We start from the raw sequence: 13,604 nt of genomic DNA, 5'->3' as shown, positions 1-13,604 counted from the left end.
CGTACAATCTTTACAAACAAATTGTTTTTTTCTCTCATAATGTGGGATTGCACGTTTAACCTTTTGGGTGCCCCGTGATATAGCTACCACGTTATGGGGTCAGGCACTTCAGGGGCTACGTCACATGCGATTTGCTCGTTTGCTGGGGCAGATCACATTCTGCACTCTTGTGGAGCCGGGAACATGATCTGGCCTGCTGAGGAACAGAAGAAGACTCCTTGCTCTGTTCCGTCATCAAGAGACGCAGCGACCATGTGATCTCGAAGCACCGGAGAGCATGTAGCACTCCGGTGCCATGCCCCTCCGGTACTGAAAGGGTTAAAGAGCTCTGTATAGCTATACATCAATATAAGACATTATACTGCAATGCAGAGATGTAGTATTACTCTCTTCTGATGGATGGGTAGAGAGACAGATATCAATCATTGTGCCCCTGCCAATGTTATCCGGCTAGCTCCTGGCCATGGCTATTTCTGAGCATAAGTTTTCCAGCAGTGACACTTCTGAATTCATACATTGCAGATTTAGCAGCAAATAAAAGATTGCTCTAATTAACCTCCCTTTGGGACGTTCTAGGAAACTAATTTGCATGCTAAACAAGATTTTTAGAAATGTGAGCTTTTGAAAGATTTCACAGCTTTTCCGGATAATGATGAAGCTATAATTACAAGGGAATTTGACATTTTCTAATCCCATTCACTGACAAAGGGGCCTTCAACGTGAAGGGGTGCCCTAGGGCTTTAAATCTCTGCTGTGAACCCCTCTTCCCCGTGCTGCATTAGGCGTATAATATAATGCACGCGCGTCAATTATAATTGGCTATGTTAGCCAGACGTTTCTATACCAGGTACACGCGCGCACACGGCCGTGAGCGTTGGCGCGGCAAACCAAGGAAAGTACAAGAAAATTGTATTTTCGCGCTGTCGCCGCGCCACATGACGCTATGAACCAGACACAGCGCGGCTTAGCGCTGTGATGTCATAGCCACACCCCCTAGCCGCTCTCGTTACCGCTTACCCTCTACACACAAAACGCCCGCGCCACACTTTGCGCTCGCCCGCACCAGCGCACACTATATTACAAGCCTTAGAGTTCAACTCCACTACAATGCATAGGACTAAAATCTGCTCCAGCGCAGGGAAAGCGGTTTAAAAGCATATTGATATGGGGTTAATGTAAAATCAGACAACCTCGCTGTTCTTGACAGAACGCTCACTGATATTAAGAATTCCGCTGATTTGGAGTTAGTCTCACTGATTTTTAGCATGTCTCATACTCTAATGGAGTCTCACTTCTAGGAGTCCGTACTCTTTCACTAAAAGCTATTTTTGGTCTGAAAACCACAAATCACGCTGATTTGGCCCCTTGCAGGTTGGCATATGTCTTTTGTAGCTAAAATTAATTGCGGGTCCCTTGTGATTGTTCTCAGTATAACCGACTGTCATGTTAAGGTTTCCATAGACAAAGATTTCCCATTGCAGATCTGCTGCTGCAAGATAAATAGGCACAGACTTTCCTTTAACAAGCAGTCTGACTAATAACCTCTTAGGAAGAGACACAATCTGTGTACCCACCATGTGTTCCACTATCCACAGTCAGACCCATCACCATGCCACCGAGACTAAATCCAGAGACCTGACCCCAACCCCTGACCACCAACAAGCCAGCCCTCAATACACCTAACCCATAGCTCGACCATAATGTTCCCACCCCTGCCCACCACAAAGACATCTTAACAAATGACTATGCCCATCACATGAACATGTTCCATATGTAACCTCGCCATTATTTTACTAACTAATGTACAGTGCCCTGGTTAAGAGTGTTATATAAATGCTATAAATAAATATCAATTATACACACACACACACACACACTATATAGATCCAAGAAAAGTCTATGACATCACATGGGTGAAGAAATTAAAAGGGCAGTGGGCTGGACATACAGTATCACAAGAAGAAATGACCATCGTTGGATAAAGATGGTACAGTACTTGACAAGATTCCAAAAGTTATCAAAAGAACAAGACGACGATTGCGTTCCGTCACCAGTCGGCGACATCAGAGGATTCATTGTGATGAAGTCGCCGACTGGTGACGAAACGCGTTAGGTTAAGGCCCTGCTCCCTCCGTCAGCGCTCCCGCACTGCAGACAGGCGGGGCGCTGACAGACACAGACCGCGATATGCGGTCTGTAGGGAGCGGGAGGTGGGCGGGAGTGGGAGGTGGGGCTTAGCTTGAGCGGAGGGACCCGCTACTCTCCCCCCCCCTCCCTCCCTCCACGGGCTCAGGCTGGCACTCATAAACACACGCAGACACACACACACACACACACACACTCAGGCACACACACACAGACAGAGGCAGGCACTCACACACTCAGACACACACATACACACACACGCAGGCACTCTCTCACACACACACGCACGCAGGCACTCTCTCACACACACACACACGCACACACAGGCAGGCAGGCACTCATACACATACACACACACAGAGGCAGGCACTCACGCACTCAGGCACACACATACACACACACAGACAGGCACTCACGCTGCTTTCCCCCCACACTCCTCCCCGCTCCCCGAAGCCTCTCCTCCTCATTGGCTCACAGCCACACCACGTGACGCGTCAACGCTAGGGAACACCATTCTCTTGTATCCCGTAGCGGCTGACGCGTCACAGCGTGTAGTGAGCTGTGCAGCCAGGGGGGACCGGGACCGGCTCGGGAGGATTCCCCTGCTGGTGGGGAACTCGCACCGGGTCCCAGGCCTTAGGACTACAACCCCACGTCATTCCACAGGAGCATGATCCGGCCAGATCGTGAGTAGGAGCATTGTTGAGGCGCAAATTTTTCATCTACATCCACTAGAGCTCCAGTTCGCCATGCAGAGTCTCCAGCTGATTGTCCGCGCATTTCCACGCTTGCGATCAGCTACGGACCATTCCCTGCACAAACGCTGTGGACCTCACATCATTATTGGGACTCCCACAGATTCTACTGCTGGTGCTGATTATATCACGAGATGCCTGTTTTTATCCTACATTTGTGAGTGTACTTGTTTCCTTCCCTCATTCCTTTGCTGTATAAAATGTACTTTTATACACTATACTGTATGTATGTATGTATGTGTATATGTTCTCTGAATATATACACATTATATATATATATATATATATATATATATATATATATATATATATATATATATATATATATATATAGACACACACACACACACATATATATATATATATATATACACATACATATATATATATATAGACATATATATGTGTGCTCATTTGCATGTCATTTCCCAGAATCCCTTGCTGCAGTGGAAGTGCTGTTTGCTGGGCGATAATGGGGAAAGACAGGGTTGCAGACCTGCCTAAGACATGCAAATCAACATACAGTAATATTTACAGTTGCTTTATGCTTTACTGTGGAGGGTTTTTGTCACTTTTTTACCCACCATAACCTTAATACTTGTGGTACACACCCACATACATACATACACATATATATATATAACAATAGCAAGAATGTTCAGGGCACTTAAAGGGAAAAAGTAAAAGGAAAAAACGTATCTGATCAGTGGTGGTGCTCACAGTGCGGTCAGGATCATTTGAGCTTGAGAAAGGACCGCAAGGTCCGAAACGTTGCTTGTTTTTTCTGTGATTACCCCCTGATGCCTGTGTTACTTCATTGAATTGTATTTTTTTGAATTTGTGAGTGCTCCAGATTCTTTGATATTGGGTATTTATACACATACATACATATATATATACATATATATACATATACATATATATACATATATATATATATACATATATATATATATATATATATATATAAATATTAAGGTTATGGTGGGTATATATATATATATTTATATATATATATATATATATGTGGGGGAAGAGCGGGATAGTGCATGTATGGTGGGAGGGGCATGCTGTATTACAAACTGGGGGCGCAAGACTTTTCAGGGGGTGCGGCTTTTACAGAGGCCGGCGCTGAGAGCGCGAGGCCTCTGTAAACTTACTTACCCGGCTCCAGTCACACGTCAAATTATGCCCGTTGCCATAGAGATGTGAAGTCACATGACCCCGCAGCGTCATTTGATGCACCATTAGGGGTGCAGCGCAGGGAGTTTGCACACTGCTGCTGTATTATATATGCACTGCTATACTAAGTATCCTGCCATCATTATCCAAACAAAAGAACACAAGGGAAAAGTCTTGTAAAAACCCACCAGAGTATTTGTCCACTATAGAGACATTAATATGTATACAGGCAGGTCCCGCATTAACATACGCAATGGGACCGGAGCATGTATGTAAAGCGAAAATGTACTTAAAGTGAAGCACTCCCTTTTCCCCCACTCATCGATGCATTTACAGTACTGCAATCGTCATATACGTGCATAACTGATGTAAATAACACATGTGTAACAGGCTCTATAGTCTCCCCTCTTGCGCACAGCTTCGGTACAGGCAGGGAGCCGGTATTGCTGTTCAGGACGTGCTGACAGGCGCATGCGTGAGCTGCCGTTTGCCTATTTGGCGATTTGTCCTTACTCGCGAGTGTACTTAAAGTGAGTGTCCTTAAAGCGGGTGTATGCCTGTAATTGTTTAAAACGTGGTATAAAATCAGTGGAATTGAACCTACAGAAAATGTTACTGCCACTTTGGCCTTAGGAGCTACTTTACTAACCCTTTTTGTAGAGCGTCTGAAAATGAATATATTACCTGTGCAAGATTTATGCTGTAATGTAAAATAATGAAACAGGAAAAAATAAAAGGGAGAAAAATATTACAAGTGATGAAATCTGCCGTGGGGATCAATAAAGTGAGAAGCAAATGTAATCATAAAAAAATGTGATTACCAGTGGCTGCTCCAGCACTGAGAGAAGTGATGGGAACGCTGCATCTCGCAAAATGTACAGATTCCACAACAAGATACATAGATTAGATAGAGAGAAATAGAGATTACAGTTTGATTAGATAGATCGGTTAGAAAGAGATATAGATGCGTGTGAGATATAGATTAGAAGGGGAGAGAGATACATTAGAGAGAGAGAGAGAGATACATTAGAGAGAGAAAGAGATACATTAGAGAGAGAAAGAGATACATTAGAGAGAGAGAGAGAGAGATACATGAGAGAGAGAGAGACATTAGAGAGAGAGAGAGAGACATTAGAGAGAGAGAGAGAGAGACATTAGAGAGAGAGATATGAATGAGAGAGAGAGAGAGAGAGCGCGAGAGATACATTAGAGAGAGAGCGCGAGAGATACATTAGAGAGAGAGCGCGAGAGATACATTAGAGAGAGAGCGCGAGAGATACATTAGAGAGAGAGCGCGAGAGATACATGAGAGAGAGAGAGATGAATGAGAGAAGAGAGAGAGATGAATGAGAGAAGAGAGAGAGATGAATGAGAGAAGAGAGAGAGATGAATGAGAGAAGAGAGAGAGATGAATGAGAGAAGAGAGAGAGATGAATGAGAGAAGAGAGAGAGATGATGAGAGAGAGATGAATGAGAAGAGAGAGATGAATGGAGAGAAGAGAGAGAGATGAATGAGAGAAGAGAGAGAGATGAATGAGAGAAGAGAGAGAGATGAATGAGAGAAGAGAGAGATGAATGAGAGAAGAGAGAGAGACTGAATGAGAGAAGAGAGAGAGATGAATGAGAGAAGAGAGAGAGATGAATGAGAGAAGAGAGAGAGATGAGAGGAGAAGAGAGAGAGAGAGAGGAGAGAGAGAGAGAGAGAGAGAGAGAGAGAGAGAGAGAGAGAGAGAGAGAGAGAGAGAGAGAGAGAGAGAGAGAGAGAGAGAGGAGGAGAAGAGAGAGATGAGAGAAGAGAGAGAGAGAGAGAGAGAGGAGAGAGAGAGAGAGAGAGAGAGAGAGAGAGAGAGCAGTGGAGTTTAGACAGGACTGAATCTGGAGTCCACACTTTTTAACATATACATCAATGAGCTGGAAGCATCCCAGAATCCTGCTCAGCACCTTGGTTCCCCTGGGCTGCCTCAGAGATTAAAATCTCTACCATATGCAGACGATCTGCTCCTGCTGTCACCAACAGAACAGGGTCTCCATGAGAATCTGGGGGTACTAGAAAAATTCAGCCAGACCTGGGCACTCTCTATGAACCTAGACAAAACTAGAATAATGGTATTCCAGACAAATTCTAACCAAATCACAATTCACACTGATTGACAATACACTGGAACACACAGAAATACTGCATCTGGAATGCTGCAAACACCTTCTCCAAGTGCACAGGAGTACATCAAACAGTGCATGCCGGGCTGAGCTGGGCCGCTTACCTGTACTGCTCACTATAGAGAATAGAGCACTTACATTCTGGCTCACCTAAAGAGCCATCCACAGTCTTCCTGCTCAGAGCAAGGAAAACCCAGGAGCTCCTCACTAAACCCTGTGCCATCAATCAACTTGTCCTCTCACTCCCAGAAGAAAACACCACACAGATCAACAACCTGCCAAATAAACAAATCAACTCAATCGCCAGAGAAATGAAGAAACAGTATGCGAGTGTGGAAAAATGCTATTCAGCACTCAAAGAAGCTGGGGACCTCTTACAGCCTACATAGTTAGAATTCCCTGGCACCCTACTTACTGAAGGTAAATGACCCAAAGCAGAGAACAGACCCTGTGCCAGTACAGAATGAGCACCCACAGCCTGCAAATAGAAACAGACAGACAGAACTGGAAGCCCTGGGAGATGAGACTGTGCTAGCAATGTGAGCTAGGAGAGGTGTGTGAGAGACACAGACAGAACTGGAAGCCCTGGGAGATGAGACTGTGCTAGCAATGTGAGCTAGGAGAGGTAGAAAATGAAACATTTCCTAGTGCGCTGCAAAAAACTCAGAAATTAGGAGTGCCTAGTTCGAGAAACTCACAGCTCTTATCTAGAACATTAATAATATAGAAGAGAACCAAAAAATAGTGATCCTCCTGGGAGACAACGAAACCACAGCAGGACTGGCTGCACACTATATCAGCACCTGTCACAGTCTGAGACATACCCACTAAACCCCACATCCCTGTATGGAACTGCTATCCATGTACTGTGAAAACATTATACCCTAGCCCCTGTTACTCATGCTTTGGCAGTACTGAAATGTTTTTCTGTTCTGCCAATGAAGCTTATGAGAGAGAGCGGAAAGTGAGAGCGAAAAGAGAGCTAGATTAGAGAAAGAGAGAGAGATGGGTTACAGAGAGATATTCAAGAGATATAGATAGAGATATAAATTATAGAGATAGAGAGATTGGATAGATCTAGATTAGACAGATAGGGAGAGAGAGATATATATGTTACACCCCTAAACACACATAAGTATAATGATGGACATAGCCTCCGACGAATGACTATGAAGCGATGAAAGGACCGAGATCATGGAATAACCAAAAAGGATCAGATCATGGAAGAAGGGGCCAAGAGATATAGCAAGAAAGGAGCATGTGAGTGGGAGGAGACCCGCAGAGAGAGAGAGGAGAGGAACTGTCCCGAGGAGCATGTGGAGGAGACTTGCAGAGAGAGAGAGGAGAGGAACTGTCCCGAGGAGCATGTGGAGGAGACCCGCAGAGAGAGAGAGGAGAGGAACTGTCCCGAGGAGCATGTGGAGGAGACCCGCAGAGAGAGAGAGGAGAGGAACTGTCCCGAGGAGCATGTGGAGGAGACTCGCAGAGAGAGAGAGGAGAGGAACTGTCCCGAGGAGCATGTGGAGGAGACCCGCAGAGAGAGAGAGAGGAGAGGAACTGTCCCGAGGAGCATGTGGAGGAGACCCGCAGAGAGAGAGAGGAGAGGAACTGTCCCGAGGAGCATGTGGAGGAGACCCGCAGAGAGAGAGAGGAGAGGAACTGTCCCGAGGAGCATGTGGAGCAGACCCGCAGAGAGAGAGAGAGGAGAGGAACTGTCCCGAGGAGCATGTGGAGGAGACCCGCAGAGAGAGAGAGGAGAGGAACTGTCCCGAGGAGCATGGCGAGAGATACAGCGCGGTGGCAGAGCCTTCCCAGACTGACAGAGCAGCACGTACCGGAGGCAGCGGTTCGAGTGAGAGGAGAGCACATCGTCAGGTAAAGGGGACCCATGTAACCTAAGGGTCCTGAAGCTGTGAGTAGATCAAGCGGAAACACATCCAAGGGATCGGCACTACAGTATTTTTTTCCTCATACACATCTACCACCATTCGTTGCGAAGTACCAGGTCTGCACCTATTAACACACAAGCTCCAATGCCGTGCCAGCACCAACAGTTGCCCATTAGATAGCAGTGGGGTACACGTTTATACTATGAGATTGTCATAAGTAGTGTGTGTGATCCTCCGATTCTGAAGGCGCCCAGTATGTTATCTCTATATATAGTATGGTTATCCAAAAAATGTCGATCTCTCTCTCTCATCCAAACTTTAATACATTTATCTTTGTTTTTGTTTTTACAGCTAAACATGATTGCCTTCAACTCTAGCCTTTGAGGATACAATGGGAACTGGGCTCTGGAGACTATTCCATTTTAACCTCCCAGGCACTTTATATTTAAAACGCTTATATCTCCTGATCAAAAGTGGCAGATTTTACAAATAAAAACAGCGTTGGGAAAGGGAGATAAAAGTTAGTAAAAACATGTGATCAGCAAAGAGTGCAGCTTTAAAGAGACTGATGGACAGGGTTTAAATCCAATTTCCACAATGTTTATTCTGGAAATGCATTTAATCATTGTAACATCAAGTTCTGGATGTTGTTTATATCACCTCTAGCTCTGACTTATTCTGCTTTCATCTGATGAGGTTATTGTTTGCAGAAAGCAAACACGATTGACAATCATTGACTTCTATTCTCCTCCCACACCCCACAAGCTTGTCTCCATGTTTCTAGGGTCAGTATGGTCATAGATGCTCTATTTCCCCCTCTTATTTACCCTATTCAACAGCGGAGAAGGTTTGTGATGAAATTTAACCCTCTGAGTGACCCAGGACATTGTCACGATGTCATGGGAACAGGCACTCAGGGGCCTCATGAGGTAGTCACCACGTCACCCTCAAAGGTCTTTTTTCTGGGTTAGATGGTGAGCCGCATCCCCTTGGAGCGATCCAATCTTTTTCCTCCAAAATGGCTGCCACGGCCACATGACTGCACTGTGCCGGTGGGGCCGTGGCACTCGGGCATCATGACCCCTCAGGCACTCAAAGGGTTAATGAAAGCTCTTGTAAGTCTGCCCTGGTCACTGCTACTTCATAATCAATGCAACGCTCTTTCCCTAATTAATTCTGAGCCTCTAACTAATGCGTGCACTGTATATATTCAGTGAAAGTACTTACTGTGCTCTTCATAATGAGTGATTCAGACCTAAATTAGCAAACAGATCTTAAAGGGTCAGTACCTATTAGCCAAAGTAACCCATGTTCGTTTAATGTTATTAACAGGATAAATGCAAGTGCTTTATATTTTTTAAACAAAATGAGACAAGTAACAGCATTTATAAATCATTTTATAAATGTTTAAATGTTTCCGTAGTAACCAAACACTGTTGAGAGTTTTTACCATCTTTACCTAATCTCATTTGTGATGACTGTTTACAAACTCTTGTATCTACAAGCAAATGGTTGATCCAGACTTTTATCCTTTGATGCTTAGTTTGGCCAATGGCGACAGTGTCATTTTAGCTTAAGAAGCTACTGGGAAAGAACAATAATTACCCTCCAATGTGGGAATAAAACAGACCCCCCAAAAAACGGAAACTGGCTCTTTTCTGCACTAGAAACGAATAAGGGGAAATGTGACTTTAACCTTTACAGTGCTGGGGGGGGGGGGTCTGGCGGCACCGGTGTTTAATTGGGCTATTGTGGTCATGTGATCGCTCCAGCTACGGTCACATGACTGCTACAGGCTCCATGCTCACATAAGTGGAAATGGAGTAGGCTCACCCTCCGTACCAATTGTGGCCAACCGCTCTTATTGGCCCTATAATTCCCTAAAACAGTGCTTCTCAACACCAGTCTTCAAGGGCCACAAGCAGGTCGGGTTTTAAGGATATCCCTGCTTCAGCACACGTAGCTCAATCAGTGGCTCGGTCATTTTGATTGAGCCATCTGCTCTAAAGCAGGGATATCCTTAAAACATGACCTGTTGGTGTCACTTGAGGACTGGATTTGAGAAAAATCAGGTATTTTGTGCCATGCCGTACCTGGTACGTCACAGCAGGGTCTCTGACGTGCTAGGTACGTCCTAAAAGCAATCTAAAGGTTAGAGGTCTTTGAATCAGGCTAATTACATTGTTGAAAAATCTATTTTCCCTGTTACATCAAACTGCCCCTTTAAGCTATAAAACCCGCATTAACCCTTTGTGACCGCGCCCGTCAACGTTACTGCAAATCCAATACATGCTGCCAAGTGAGACTGAGCTTTAACCTTGGCGGAAGCAATTTCAGGTCTGTTGGCAAGAAGGCAGCGTACACGCCACGGCCGTGGGCTCGGTTTACGAGCTACATAGTGAAACACCACATAAAGGAAGACAAAGCCTTTATCAGAATGGATAGGAATCCTTCAAAAACATCCTGAAAGGTGTCACTGTTTGAAGAATCAGATCATGTTCCAACGGGATGTGGAAAAAACAGCTTAAGCACTGTTGAAAGCAAAGGAACATTAGAGGTAATCAAGAAATGTAATTCACACTTGTACTGATTTCTAGATTAGGTTACTGAGTGTGGGGATGGTGCAGGCTATTATCCCGCTTTCTTTTTAACCCTTTGAGTGCCGATGCATCAGAGTGGACACCAGCCTCTCCGGCACATTGTGATCATGTGATCGCTCCTCAGAACAATTGTGCAACTGAATTTTGGATCATTTTCAACAGTTGAATTAGGTCCCCCACGCATTCGTCACGCTCAACAGAAACGGTTCACTTTTTTCTGGTAGCTTAACGCTTTGAGTGCCCCAAAATGTAGTACCGAGGCCCCTAAAAAAGGAAAATACTAGTTTTCTTAGGGGAGATCGCATCCATCAGAATGGAAGGGGGATGACTTATCAGTGACGGAGCGATCACATGACCGCATTGGAGAAGGTTCTTTGAGGCCTACGAATGTCACCAAGTATGATGAGATTAACAACCACATTTCTGAGATGCTGTCACGTGATCAGAGTGGGGGGGGGGGCACTGGCGCTCTGGCTCTGCAGCTCTCAAACGGTTAATTGTTTATTTTAAATTTATTGATCTAGATTTATTTACAGTTTACAATAAAATAACTGAAACCCTAATTAATGTTTTTGATAGTTTTTGTGTTTTCTACCAAACCGATACATATCGGTATTGTGATAAATTTCATAATACCGTTACCGTGGCAAGATTTTTGCTATTGCCAAAAATTACCCTGTTTTTTTTAGATTCATTTTTGTTGTAGGCCCAAAGCCTGCAGTAGAGTGTTCAACATCAGAGTTCTTCGTATACAAAATTATAGCGTACAGAGCTTTCCAAACTTCACACGTTCATGTATGAAAGCTCTGTACATTATAATTTAATCTATGAAGAACTGTAATATTGGTCCACTAAAAGGAATCAAAACTAACAACAAATGTACATTACTATGGTAAAGATATTCATTCAAACAAATATCATTATCACAGTATATTTCTTAGCAGCATTTTGGTACAAGCAGTTTTGCTAGTGCCCGCCCTAGGTACAGATGGTGTGACCACATGTCCCGGATTTTCATTAAATGTCCTGACAATGTTCTCAAAATCTTTCAAATGTTCCGTTTTTTTGCTTTTCCCTGTTTGGACTCACTTAAAACCGTAAACCTAGACACTGCGTGTTAAGTTTTGTTTTATAATTCATATTTTAATGGAAAACTTTTGAAAATCTGGTCACCCTAGCTATAGGTATTTCAACAGCAGCAAATGGGATCTTAAGCACATAAAAACCCTAATATCAAACGAGGTCTGAGGTTTTACAGTAACCTAGGAAAAGGGGCTTGAACAGGGGGTTACTCGTTAGCCAATCAGTGCACTATCGTACGGAAACTCCTCGCTACATGGGGCACCACCACACCAAAACTTTCTTTGATGTCAATAGGAGTGTCAGTGCCATAGTGCCCCGAGCACCACTACCACAGGTTAATGAATAACCACTTAAGTGGGCAAAGTGATCTTACCCAAACTCCATGCTATCCAACATCCACACCCCTAAACCTCAATAGACCTAGCTTTGCAGCTGGACCATACTCCATCCCACAATGAACAGCCGCTTTACTTTGTGTTTCAATATAGTCTATTATTCCCTCTAGATTGCAAGCTCTCACGAGCAGGGCCCTTCTTTGTATGGCATTCTGTGCATGTAATATACACAACTCTGTACTCCATTGTACCGAGCTGTGGCAAATGTTGGTGCTTTACAAATAAATGACAATATGACATGCCTCACAGACTACTTACAAGGTATTGTTCTCAGATACAGGTTGTCTCTGATGACTTGTTGCAGCTTGTGGTCGATCGATCCCTTCTGGAATTGCAGGCTCAGGTAGTGGCGCAGGTCTTTGTTGATGACTTTCCCTGAAATCAATAGGAAAAGACATTGATTTAAAAAAAACATAAATCAACGTTTTAAGGGTAGGATTGGTCCTACAGAAGTGTGGATTATTCATAGGTTATAATACATTGTAATGTACCACTAAGTGCTCCATAGCGTATACACAAAGGTTCTTGAACTAGTTCCCAAACAGGCCAGATCATAAAAGATTTGGTAGTAAAAGTCCCAAGACTTAAATTCTTATATTTAAAATGTTGTAAGCATTAATAACATTACTACCATACGTAAAAAACAAGAATAATCAGGCGACTTACAAATTAAATGGGGCAAAATTAGGTCAATCCTTGATGGAGCAAGATCTAGGAGTGTTTGTAGAAGGGGAAGGGAGTAAGCATAATTATGCCACTTGGTATAAAGCATTAGTAAGACCACACCTTGAATATAGAGTACAATTTTGGGCCCCACCAAGAAATGATGGAACTAGAAAAGGTGCAGAGAAGAGCCACCAAATTAATAAAAGGGATGAAAAATCTGATTTATGAGGAGAAGCTAGCTAAATTAGCTTTGTTTACATTAGAAAAGAGGCGTCTAAGAGGGGATAAGATAATTATACACAAATATACTGTATACAGGGTCAATACAAAGAGCTTTCAAAAGAACTTTCCTTTTTTCAACCTCATCAACAATGTAACTATGTACATTACATTAACCTACGAGTTTGAGTGTGAAAAACTGCACTTAATGCCTAAGCAGTTAGTATGAAATTAGCAGAAGCAGCGAGTCCAAGGGCAGCATCACAGCCCTTCACAGGGCTCATTTGGCTCCCAGGCTGTCAGTTGAAGAGGAAAAAAGCGATTAACGAGAGGATCACCATAAAAATGGTATCTTTATTGATGCCACATGGACAGGGTAACAAAACGCACTACCACATGTAGGTGAAGATACAATTTTTATGGGGGTCCTCTCGTTGATCGCTTTTTCCCCCACTGATGGTTGTGCTCTGTTTTCTACCTACACCTGCTTGGATCTTTCGCTCTATGGATCAG

General features: G+C 43.8%; 1 protein-coding gene across 2 annotated transcripts in view; it reads right to left on the bottom strand.

Moving 5' to 3' along the window:
* The window catches only part of MAGI3 (membrane associated guanylate kinase, WW and PDZ domain containing 3), a 261,214-nt gene that overhangs the window by 120,033 nt on the left and 127,577 nt on the right, over nt 1–13,604 (bottom strand). For both annotated transcript variants that reach the window (XM_075615295.1, XM_075615296.1), the window contains exon 2: nt 12,465–12,581. In XM_075615295.1, coding sequence (XP_075471410.1) covers nt 12,465–12,581 — 117 coding nt within the window. The remainder of the gene's footprint in view (nt 1–12,464; nt 12,582–13,604) is intronic.

The sequence above is a fragment of the Ascaphus truei genome, chromosome 9 (genome assembly GCF_040206685.1).
Source record: "Ascaphus truei isolate aAscTru1 chromosome 9, aAscTru1.hap1, whole genome shotgun sequence".
NCBI classification, from domain to species: domain Eukaryota; kingdom Metazoa; phylum Chordata; class Amphibia; order Anura; family Ascaphidae; genus Ascaphus; species Ascaphus truei.
Note: the sequence above shows the minus strand (reverse complement) of the source record. Positions and strands in the feature narration are given on the sequence as shown.